Raw genomic sequence first — 12,420 nt, forward strand, 5'->3', positions numbered from 1 at the left:
TTATAGTTTTCTGTTCCAGGTATTTTCAAGCTCCCCCTTTGTGTTTCTAAACAGCGTGGCGTTTCATGGTGTTTGGAGATCAGGCAGCCCCGTGCTTTGGGGTCTGCGTGCTCTGTGCTCACTGTCTGCTCTTGCTGCTGCTGGTTCTTGCTCGTGCTTCCTTGCTCTCCTGCGTGTTTGGCTGTCTTGGGCAGGTGCAGCCCGTTGTCACTGAAGAGTAATTTGGGGGCCAAGGACACAGGCCCTTTCCTCCAGAGAGGGCTTGCATTTACTTCTGCTGGGTGGCTTCGGGGCCTTACAGTCTGGAGCCACCCAGACCGAGTTGACAGGTGTGGAGTTCTGTAAAGCAGGCAGCAAGAAGCCAGGCTGCGGGGCAGTGAGAGGCCGGCCCGCGGCCATGCATCGTCAGGAGCAGGGCTTCTCCTGCCATCTTTCTCCTGCCTTGTTCGGCACACCTGCAGCTTCAGGTGCTGCTGTGGGAAGCAGGCTCTGGCTTTCCCTTCCCTCCAGGATGGTGCTGCGGGACATCTCCTGCATGATTCCTTGCCCTGGCAGGGGTGGACATGTGAGACCAACCTGCTGGCGTGGCAAGGGCCACGTGACATCCCTGAGCCCCAGGTCGGCCTGGCACTCCCTGCTTGCTTGGCTCCCTGAAGCCTTCCTCTGATGTTTCCTGGCCCTGTGTTTCTGGTTGTTTTCAGCGGGACGCTGGACCACACAGCCTAGCCCACCACCCTGGATGGAGGTCCCTTCTCTCCCGGGGATCCACCCTGCTCAGGTCTTGCCCTACTTCACCAACTCCACTCCTGCCAAGGCCACCAGTGTCCTCCTTGCTGCGGTCCCAGTGGTCCGTTTTTACTCTCCTCACACCCCTGACCTTGGGACATGCCCAGGCCAGCCGTGACCACTTCCCTCCAGACTCGCGCCCTGGGGCTCAGGGTGTGTGGCTCATCTTAATCTGCGTTTTCTGTGTTCTGCTTGAATTCACCCCGATCTGCACGCCCCTGCATGCTACCCACCGAGCAGCACTGCTCAGCGTCTGAGAGGCTCAGGTGGCCAACGGCCCCATGTGGCCGCGGCCCCTGGCCTTCCTGCCTCAGCCTTCCAGGTGTTCGGTGGAGGCATTTGCCTTCCTCTCTTCCACACTCACGTCTGAACGTCTTCAGAGCAGGCCTGTGTGACGCTTTCCCCTCTGCATGCCTGCTGGGTGTGGCCGGGGCTCTCCGGGACCCTGGTCATCACTGGCTCCTGCCCTGCACTAGTTAGAGTGGCATCGTCAGCCTGAGTCTGATAGGCACACTCTTGTCACGCCCCTTGCAGATCCCCACCGCTCCCTCAACCCTGTCAATCTCCCACCATCAGACCCCTCAACACCGCTGAGGCCCCTGATCCCATCTCCAGCCACATCCCATCACTGTGTTCTGGCCTTGGGGACTTGAGGTGCTCCTGGGTCAGGCCAGGCAGGCATTTGCCTTCGGCCTCTGCCCTTGCTGGATCTTCTCTCCAGAACATTCTCCCCTGAGATCCAGTGACCTCACACTGCCTCCCCTGTCAACCCTGAAAGACTGGGTTCAGCACCCTTCCCACTGCAGGGTCCCCTGGCTGTGCACATGCTGGCATGTCACTCTGCTCTTTCACCCTCCATGCTGATGGTCAGCTCCCCAACCTGGGAGCACCACAGGGACCTTGGGGTGTCCAGTAAATGCATGTTCAGTGAGTCCTGAGAGCAGTTAGGACTCGGGTGCTGAGTGTGTTAAGAGAAGCACAGTTGAGCTGATCCCAGCGGCTGTATCATTTCTGGCCCTTTTGCAGCCTTTCCCAAGATGTGTCCCCTCTGACCCCCCATCATCCTGAGTGCTGTGTGGCCACTCATAGGTGTGTTTCCTGTTCTGATCTGGACACTGGTGGTGACACTTGAGTAGTACTTGTTGACTGACCCGCTGGGTGTTCCCCACAGTGCCAAGCCTCCCGCTCCTCATGGCCGCTCAGTTTGCCTGTCCCCATGAGTTGCGTTAGCTTTGCTGCTCTGAAGGAGGACCTGGGCGGGCCGTGGGCATGGCTCTGGTCCCGCTTATCCATTCACTGTGTGGTGCCTAATGTGCTGTGACACATTGCAGGCTGTCCAGGCTTTGCTGAGGTTCTGAAGACCTTCAGCACCTGCAAGGGCATGCTGGGTGAGATCCTGTCTGCATTCGAGTTCATGGATGCTGAGTGCATGCAGCTGGTCCGGCACCACCTCCACCTGGCCAGCCCGGTGCAAGGTATTGACCTCAAGCAGCAATTGGATAACACAGAGGCCCCGGGTAGATGAAGGTCCTTGGGTGGATGGAGGGTCGTCAGTGGGTTGAGCCTTCTGTGGGTAGAGGGTCCCTCAGTGGGTGGAGGATCCCTCTGTGGATGGAGGGTCCCTGGGCAATTGGAGAGTCCTCTGTGGATGGAGGGTCCCTGGGCGGATGGAGGGTCCCTGGGCGGAAGGAGGTTTCTGGGTGGAGGAGTGTGGTATCTGGGCATCGTGTGTGAGGAAGCTGCTGCTGTTGCTGCTGCTGTTTAGAGCGAGGGCCAGGCCTGTGCTGCAGCAGGTTTACAGTTGCATGAATTTCCCTGACCACATGGAAGACAGACAGGAAGGAACTACTTTGAAATATGAACAGTGGCTGTTTCTGCGATCCAGGAGGCCTTCCTTTCCTTCCTAGTTCTCTTTGCTTTCCAGATATTTTTATGTGTGTCCTACTTTACAATGGGAAAAAGAGCGGATAGCGTTTAGAGCCCTCTCAGGGCTGTGTGGCCTGTGATAAATTTAAAAGTGAGGTTTCCATTCAGCACAGAAAAATGCCGAAATCTGAAAATCACGTGTTCTCTTTGTAGTAGGATGAACTTGTTTTCTGGAAGAAACCTGATCTCAGTGCAGTGTTAAGAGACAGAGCAGTGCCACTTAACAAATTCTCACTTGTTGGGTTCAATAAATGTAAAACAATAAAGTTCACAGTAACCTTGAAAAAATACAAGCTTAAAATTTTCCTAAGTAATACATATTTGAATTTTCTTTAAGTTTAAGAAGTAGACATTTGTGATGGAAAGCATGACCTTTTGCGTGTAGCACTGCCGTGTTTGTGGCCGTCCTGGGCTATCTGCCCATGCAGTGGCCTCTTACCCTGGCCCTGGGGTTTGGTAAGGGTGGACACCCCTGGGGACCAGCGGGAGCCCCACTGGATGCCACCGTGAGGGTGAGGATGGTGGGGACAGGGCTTCACGGGGTCACCCTCTGGGATGCTTGTGAGTTTTCCGGCGAGCGTGGTATCTCCTGCGGTGGAGTCTTAGTTTTGAGCTGTCTGTGCACTTGATGGGTCACTGGGGTCCTCGCTGGCAACAGGGTGCAGCTGGAGCTGTTCCAGCCATCTGCCTATCACTCACTCTGCTTTTCCTGCTTGCTTCCAGAGAGTCCGTTTTATGTCCTTGTCGAGACCTCGGGCTCCAGCGCAGGACATGACGCTGACAAGCTGAGTGCCTTCTTGGAGCGGGCGCTGGGCTCTGGCCTGGTGACTGAGGGCAGCGTGGCCGCCGACCAGAGGAAAGCCAAGGTGCTATGTGCTTGCGATGCTTCCTGTCCTGCCCTCCGCAGCCTTGTGCAGGGCCTGGGCCAGGTTTCAGGGCTTCCATAGAATGACCTCTTTGGGATGGAAAACGTACTCTTGATGTCTAGGTGATTTTCACCAATACTTAAAGATACTTCCTCCCCACCCCTGCTGCAGGGTGAACAGAACCACCCACTACAGCCCTGGAGCCTGTGGCTCAGGGGCCTGTCGCAGAGGCTCTGTGGAGAACTGTGTCACTTGTGGAGGGGCAGAGAGAGCTGCGAGCAGGGCTGTGGGGGTTTAGCCATGAAGACAAGGAGTCGGGGGTAGGAGGGTTTTCTGGAAGAAAGGGCATTGACCATATGACCAGAAAAGGATTTGGTGTTTTGGAGTACAAAGGAAGGAGAGGTAGGGCCTGGGGCAGTGGGGGCCATCAGTCACCTTCCCTGGGCCTGGGGCAGTGGGGGCCGTCGGTCACCCTCCCTGGGCTCTGGGGCAGTGCGGGCCGTCGGTCACCTTCCCTGGGCCTGGGGCAGTGCGGGCCGTCGGTCACCTTCCCTGGGCCTGGAGCAGTGGGGGCCATCAGTCACATTCCCTGGGCCTGGGGCAGTGCGGGCCGTCGGTCACCTTCCCTGGGCCTGGGGCAGTGGGGGCCGTCGGTCACCTTCCCTGGGCCTGGGGCAGTGGGGGCCGTCGGTCACCTTCCCTGGGCCTGGGGCAGTGGGGGCCGTCGGTCACCTTCCCTGGGCCTGGGGCAGTGGGGGCCGTCGGTCACCTTCCCTGGGCCTGGGGCAGTGGGGGCCGTCGGTCACCTTCCCTGGGCCTGGGGCAGTGGGGTCCGTCGGTCACCTTCCCTGGGCCTGGGGCAGTGGGGGCCGTAGGTCACCTTCCCTGGGCCCTGGGGCAGTGGGGGCCGTTGGTCACCTTCCCTGGGCTCTGGGGCAGTGGGGGCCGTCGGTCACCTTCCCTGGACCTGGGGCAGTGGGGGCCGTCGGTCACCTTCCCTGGGCCTGGGGCAGTGGGGTCCGTCGGTCACCTTCCCTGGGCCTGGGGCAGTGGGGGCCGTAGGTCACCTTCCCTGGGCCCTGGGGCAGTGGGGGCCATCGGTCACCTTCCCTGGGCCTGAGGCAATGGGGGCCGTCGGTCACCTTCCCTGGGCCTGAGGCAGTGGGGGCCGTCGGTCACCTTCCCTGGGCCTGAGGCAGTGGGGGCCGTCGGTCACCTTCCCTGGGCCTGGGGCAGTGGGGGCCATTGTCTTCCTGGTTTCTGTAGCTGGAGAGTGGCCAGCAGGGGGCAGGATGGCAGCAGGGGAGTGGCCTGGGGCTCTGGAGATGGGCCTGGACTTGGCTCTTGGTGAAAGCCACGTCAGTCTCAGGCTTGCTGACTTCAGTGGTTGGCCTCATGTTCATTTCCTAGAGCTTTCTCCGTACATTTGCTTTTTATGTTTATTGAAGTATCTGTGTAAGCAGTGAGAAAGTGCATCAGCCCTTCCGGAACCACTGCCCCTGGGTGTGGTGGCCTTTATCTCCTGATGGGTTGATTTCAGACGTCCTGGTAACAAGGATGTTGCTCTGAAGCATCTGTCTCAACTGCTGTATCACCTGACATTGTGATTTCACTGTGTGGGGGAGTGCCTGTGGGGAGTGAACGCTGTGGCGCCCCTGGTGTGCCCAGGTGTCTCGTGCGGTGCCCGGCACAGCAGTCCCCTCTGGATGAAGGAGGGGCTGTCAGCTCTTGCCTGTGCAGGGCCGCGTCCACACCACCTGTGACTGACAAGAGGCCTGTGGCGGTGCTTCCTTCCCGTGTCATCCCGTGTCTTTCCCAGAGCGGGAGAAGGTTTGCCTGGTGAAGGCCCATCAGCATGGTAAATAAGCACAGCTCAGACCACCTCAGGCGGGGAGGGTCAGGAAGATGCCCCTTCAGGGATCAGAGAGGGATGCGGTGTGGGGGTGGCCGTGTGGACCCCTGGTGCAGGAGTGCAAAGGTCTTGAGGGACACCTGCCTGCAGAACTCTAGAGCATTCTGGAGAAGGGAGACTGGAGCAGGGTGAGTGATGGGTGGGCAAGCAAGGGGACAGTAGATCTTATGGCCACTAGGACAAGCAGAGGGGCAGAGCAGTCCAGCGCTGAGGAGAGAGGAACCCAGTTAGCAGGTGGCCATCAGGCCATCAAGGCAGGGGGTCCAAGTGTGGGGACCCAGGTGAGGGGCTGGGCTGCCTGTGAGAGGAAGTTGCTGGACTCTGTGTCAGTGTGACGAAGGTCGGGTCAGTAGGAGTTGCTGATGGTCAGGGTGTGGAGTGGCCCAAGGGGCAGATTTGACCAAACTAGCTATAAAAATTGATGAGAGAATTGGGGAAATTTGGACACTGGCTGGCTATGCAGTGGTGGTAAAGAATTATTGTTATTTTCTTAAGGTGTGAGTGTGGCATTGGGGTAATGTTAAAAGGAGTCCTTACCTTTTAGAAATTTCACCATGACAGGTTTCTAAAACACTGGAGTCTCTAAGGGCTGGCACAAGGGTGAAGTGGGACAGTGCAGGGAGGGTGGTGCTCTGTCATCCTCTTGGTGGGCTGCAGATTTCCACAGTGAAAAGTTAAAGCAAACAAAAACCAATTAAACCATGGACTGATTTATCTGGACGAGCTACTCTCCCCCAGACCTCATCCCCAGCTCTCCTTGCCAGGCCCCGCTCTGCCCTCTGTTCAGTCCCCGTTTGTTCCTCCCACACCCCGTGTGTCCCTCCAGCAGCCCAGGGCCCACTGGCCTTATGGCTGCCCACTCTGCCCTTCCCGCAGTGCCCCGCCTGCCCTGGCCCCTGCCCTGGGCCGCCAGGCACTGCCAACATGCTCACGCTCCCTGCCTAACTGCTGCCGGCCCTTGCGGGGAGCTCCTGCGGCCGCCTGGCTGCGTGGGGCTGGGTGGGGCAGCCTGTGGCTGTGTGTGGCGGTGTGCCTGTTCTGGGATGTTGTCCTGTACCAGTTCTGGGGTTGGAACCCCACACCTCTGTGAAGACTCAGAACACGTCTGCCACCCCGGGACCCCAAGCAACACTGTTCCGATCGCCATCACAACCACTGTTGATGTCAGTGGCCACTGCACCTGACCTTGTCTCGTTTTCTCTCATCAACCCCAGATGCTGTGGGCCCTGCGGGAGAGGATCACAGAGGCGCTGAGCCGGGACGGCTACGTGTACAAGTACGACATCTCCCTCCCTGTGGAGCGGCTCTATGACATCGTGACGGACCTGCGTGCCCGCCTTGGCCCGAGTGCCAAGCATGTGGTGGGCTATGGCCACCTGGGTAGGCAGCCCTTGCCTGGTGTCCTGCACCCACCTGGACAGTGGCCACCGTGGCCGTCCCCGCCGTGTGAGGCTGCGAGTTAGTGCGGGTTGACCCCGTAGCCAGGCACATCCACAAAGCTCCTGGAGATGTTGGCGGTGCCAATGCCATAGTTTTTAACAGAATGGGAGAAAAACCTAAAATTGAGAAAACCCTAACTGTTTTCATGGTCCCTGTGCAATTTTAACGGTGGAGCATGTGGCTCAGCTTGCCTGAGCTGCGGAGGCTTCGCTGGGACACCGTGGGAGGGCATTAGTCCTCAACCCGGGAATCCAGAACACGTCTCGCAGGGCCCTCGGTGCTCCTCCCTTGGCCGTTTGGTGCTTGATAAATGCTGTAGCGCTCTCTGGCTCCACACCTCTTGAGACTGAAGGATTTCAAAACCATTTTTGGTCAATTTTGTTTTTTGCAGAGAAATCATGCTTTAGGTTACAAGTTGGTAATTAATAGGAAGGCAATGTTTCATTCCTCTCAATTTTTGGCTGCCTTTGGAACAGGAACTCTAAAAGCCCAGTTTGCAGGGGGCACGGTGGGGTGGGGACAGGCAGGGGTGCCGAGTGTGGCTTTGGGGCCCCTGACCTTACCTGAAGCTTCTGTCCACTTCCGTCACTAGGGAAGGCGGGGCAGGAATGGTAAGGGGTTGGTGCTCGGCGGTAACGTGTATCGTCTGCGAAGGCTTACCCTGTCCCAGGCACTGGAGGCGCCCGATGTGCTTTAGGAGTGGCGTCTTTCTCTCCGTTTTATGGATTCAGAAACAGTCTCGGGGAGCTTTAGTAACTTGCCCAAAGTTGCCCATCCTGTGAGTGGTACATCTGGAAGCTTTGACGTATGACAGGTGGTAATCTTCTTATTAAGAGAAAAGAAAAGAATCTTTTCTTCAGATGCAGAGCTGGCACTGCAGCGGGTGGGAAGGGATGAACTTTTCAGAACTGTCAGCGGCTCAGAGCAACAGTTGTCCATGTGATGGAGATAGCTCACACCATGCCAGAAATAGCGTCATTTCCTTTGGATTAAAGATTTACCTGTGAAGGGCAAGGTTTAAGACCTCTTAAACGTGACACAAAAGGTATGGACCATAAAGGAAGAGACTGAAAAATTTGACTACCTTAAAGGTAAATAATTATGTTGTCAAAGCAGTCTTTGTGAGAATGTCCACAGGCTGAGCCATGGGGCTAGAAAATTTGGGGTTTTGGGGAGCAGATGCAGGGGGGCCGGGAGTTTGGTTATAATGTCCTGTGGGCAGCTGTGGGGGCAGTTCAGAGCCCCAGCCACACAGTCTGGAAGGAAGGACACCTGAACAGGCCACAAGGCCAGGACACGGAGTGTGAGGTTGCAGGCTGGGGGTCTCATCCTCTTGAGGCAGCTGGACTCCAGCCTCTCGGCCACAGATAAGTTGATCTTCTCAGTCGGAAACCGAGTGAGCACTCTGTCACTTTTTTAAAGCAAGAATGAATGTGGAATTCTTTAAATGCTTTTTCAGCACCTACCACCACGGCCTGGTGCTGTCTCCCCGTAATCAGTTCATGTGGAACATTACACTAAGTGATCCCTCTGAAGTCAGGTGGGACTGTGTTCCTGGGCAAGCCCAGCGAGGCCACAGGCCTTCCTGCGTCTTGTTGGATCCAGCTTACCTGTGTTCTGTGTGGGTGTTAACAGGTGTCTCCACGCGAGGTTGTCTGTGCGCTTCCTTACTTCTGTTCATGCTGGATTTTGGTGTTGGAATCATAAAATGATTTGGGGATAGTCACTCTTTTACTAGTCTCTGGAAGAGTTTGTGTAAGGTTGGAATTAACTTGTTGTTCCTTGAATGTTCAGCAGAACTTGCCAATGAAGACATTTGGGCCTGGAGGGTTTTTTATTTTTATTTTATTTGAGGGGGGGTATTTTTTGACTACAGATCAATTTCTTTAATAGTTATATGACTATTCAAGTTTTCCTTTTCTTAGTTGGCTTTGGTAAATTTCTTTTTTAGGAATTTGTCCAGTTCTTCTAAAATTTCAAATATGTTGGCATAAAGTGGTTCATCATATTTTGTTTCCTCTGTATCTAGCATTTGTGGGGATGGCCCCTCCTTAGTCCCTGATTTGGTTTTCTACCTCTTTTTCTCTGTTCACATTTTTCAGGTGTTTGCCAATTTCACAGCCCTCTCACACTCAGCACTTGGCTTTGCTGGTCCTTTCCACTGTATATCTGTTTTCTATCTGATTATTTTCTGCTGTTGCCTTTATTATTTTCCTTCCTTTTTCACTTTTAGGTTTATTCTGTTCTTTTTCTAACTTTAAAAATAAGGCCACGGGTTCGGATCCCATATAGGGATGGCCTGTGGCTCACTGGCTGAGCGTGGTGCTGACAACACCAAGTCAAGGGTTAAAATCCCCTTACTGGTCATCTTTAAAAAAAAAAACAAAACAATTAGGTATTTAGCCCATCGATTTTCAGGTACCAGGACCCCAACGGATACCGAAATCCTCCGACGTAAGTCTCTGCTGTAAGATAGTGCAGTGTTTGCATGTGGCCTACGCACATCCTCCCGTACACTTTAAGTCATGTCTAGGTTACCTCTAATACCCGGTACAGTGCAGCGCTGTGTAAATAGTTGTTACACTACATTGTTCAGGGAATAATGACTAGAGAAGTCTGCACAGCACACAAACCGTCATCTGTTTTCTCCCTGGATATTTTCTATTGGCAGTTGGTTGAATCCATGGATGTGGAACCCCGGGATACAGAAAACCTCCTGCATCCTAAATTTCCGTCTAAGTACCACTTTAGCTGATCCCACAAGTTTGTTTGTTCGTTTTCTGGCGGCTGACCTGTATGGGGACTTTTTTTCCCTAATAGTATCTCTGTTAATTATTTTGTCAGGGTCAACACATAACCTCTAACGTGCCCTGATAAGGACGATAGCTATAGCTGAAATAAACAAACACCTGGCTCAGGAGTCCACTGTCACCATCAACAAGGACTTTGGCCGCCTGGACTGCAGGGGTGGGCTGTTAGATGTCAGGTGAGCTCCGGTTTCAGACGGGAGCAGGAGGGTGCGGCCGAGGTGCTTGTGGGTTTCTGGCTGCAGCTGCACACAGCTGTTGAGAGCAGCCCCCGAGTGCTCTCCGTCACTAGTTGCTCTCCTCTCAGTGGCCAAATGTGCTCGTGCTTTCAGATCGGAATCCCACACGTTATGATAGCACGGGCTGAGCAGCCCAAATCCGAAAATCTGAAACCTGAAACTTTTTGAGTGCCAACATGACACTCACAGGAAACTCTCATTGGAGCATTTTGGATTTTGGATTTGGGATGCTCAACTGGTAAGTATTCCGCAAATATTACAAAATCAGAAAAAAAATCTAAAATCTAAAACACTTCTGGTATCAAGCATCTCGGATAAGAGATACTCAACGTGTACTTTCATTATCTTTCAGTTCTAAACGTTTCCTAATTTCCATTATCGTATCTTCTTTGACGTGTGATTTATGCAGAAATGTGTTTCTTAGTTTCCAAACACATGGCGGTTTTCTAGCTACTGTATTGATAAAGTTTCGGTTTGCTGTTCATTGCACCGTAGCCAGGGAACTTGGTCTTTACTGTATGAGCTTGCTGAAGCTTGATCAGTGGCCTAGGTGTGGTCGCTGTCATAACCATGTAACGGGAGTTGGCGTAACCAGCGTTTGTGCACGTCCATCAGATAAAATATGTACTTTGTGTTGTTGTATTTTCTACATTCTGCTTATGGTGTCAGTCACCAACAGAGAGAGATGTGTTAGGAGTCCCCAACTCGGACAGCGCACTGATCGCTTCCTCCTAGTAGTTTTGTCAACCTGAACATGTATTCTTAGTGGTGTAGGAGATTAGAATTGCCATCCTGCTCTGGAAAGTTGACTCTTATCATGATGGACTCTTTACCTCTAGAGTTGCTTTTTGCCTTGAAGCCTGTTCTGTTTATATACAGTGACACTAACTTTCTTTTATTCAGCATTCACCGACATGTTGGATGTGTCTCTTGTAGACATCATATAGGTAGGAATGTTTTTTTTATTTGGTTTTCCAGTCATTGTCTTTTAATGAGAGCATTTGGTTTATTTACATATGTTATAATTACTCAGTTATTTAGATTTATTTCATCCTACTTTGGATGAAATACTACTTCTCTATTTTTGTTTCTCTTCTTTATGACCTTCTTTTGGTTGATTTTTTTTGCCCTTTAATAATTAGGGAGCTGTCCACATCAGACAAGGAGCTAATATCCAGAATATATAAAGAATTCAAACACCTGAACAGCAAAAAAACGAATAAGCCAATTAAAAAATGGGCAAAGGATCTGAACAGACATTTGTTAAAGGAAGACATATAAATGGCCAACAAGCACATGCGAAACTGCTCAAAATCACTAATCATCAGGAAATGCAAATTAAAACCACAATGAAATGTCATCTCAACCAGTTAATGGCTGTTATCAACAAGACAGAGAATAACAAATGCTAGAGAGGATGTGGAGAAAAGGGAACTCTCCTACATTGTTGGTGGGAGTGTAAACTGGCAGAGCCATTGTGGAAAACAGTTTGGAGGGGTCCTCAAAGGACCCCAGCTCTCACACTAGTGAGTATATACCCAAAGGAAATGGAAACAGTATATCGAAAAGACACCTCCACTGCCATGTTCATTACAACACTATTCACAACAGCCGAGAGATGGAAGCAACCTGAATTCCCATCAGTGGGTGAGTTGGTGAAAATACTGTGGTGTATCTACACAGTGGAATGCAGTTCAGCTGTAAAAAAAATGAAATCCTGTCATTTGCAGCAACATGGATGGAACTGGAATCCATTATGTTAAGTGAAGTAAGCCAGGCACAGAAAGACAAGTCCTGCATGGTCTCCCTAACATGTATAATCTAAAAAAAAAAAAAAAAGTGGTTCTCATAGAAGTAGAGAAGAGAATACCGGTTACAAGAGGCTGGGGGTGAGTGGGGCAGGGAGTAAAGGGAAGAAAAGGGTACAAACCTGTGCTGTCTGCATTGAGTGAATCATCGTGCAGTATATGCACGTATTGAAACAACACACAGCACCCCACACATATGCGCAAATAAACGTTAAAAACAAAAAAGAAAATACAGGGGATAAAGAAAATAAGATGAAAAGAATGACAATATACTGAAAAGAGAGAAGAATTCATCCTTGTAATTATAGATAGAAAAATGATACATTTAATTTGACTTGTAATTATAGGTAGAAAAATGATACATTTAATTTGACATGATTTTTCAGAAAAAGTGTAATGCATAAAATTAACTATGAATACATGTAATGAAATATGGCATCAAAACAAATCCAAAAAACTAAATTGATGTTGAAAAAAATGTGTATCCATATGTTGAAAAAAACGCATATGAAAGGAAGGTGAATGTAAGAGCTGAAACTGTATCACCATAGTTAGGTAGGTGGGAAGACGGTAGGGACAGGAGCAGTAAAGTGCAACAGATGCCGAAGGAAAACATCCAGTAAACAAGGGGGGACA

At 51.9% G+C, this 12,420-nt stretch overlaps 1 protein-coding gene across 3 annotated transcripts in view; it reads left to right on the forward strand.

Annotated features, from left to right (window-relative positions):
- D2HGDH (D-2-hydroxyglutarate dehydrogenase) overlaps positions 1-12,420 on the forward strand; it is a 31,590-nt gene that overhangs the window by 14,220 nt on the left and 4,950 nt on the right. For all 3 annotated transcript variants that reach the window (XM_063095666.1, XM_063095658.1, XM_063095674.1), the window contains 3 exons: positions 2,118-2,261; positions 3,436-3,578; positions 6,705-6,870. In XM_063095666.1, coding sequence (XP_062951736.1) covers positions 2,118-2,261; positions 3,436-3,578; positions 6,705-6,870 — 453 coding nt within the window. The remainder of the gene's footprint in view (positions 1-2,117; positions 2,262-3,435; positions 3,579-6,704; positions 6,871-12,420) is intronic.

Source organism: Cynocephalus volans, chromosome 1 (genome assembly GCF_027409185.1).
Source record: "Cynocephalus volans isolate mCynVol1 chromosome 1, mCynVol1.pri, whole genome shotgun sequence".
Lineage (NCBI taxonomy): Eukaryota > Metazoa > Chordata > Mammalia > Dermoptera > Cynocephalidae > Cynocephalus > Cynocephalus volans.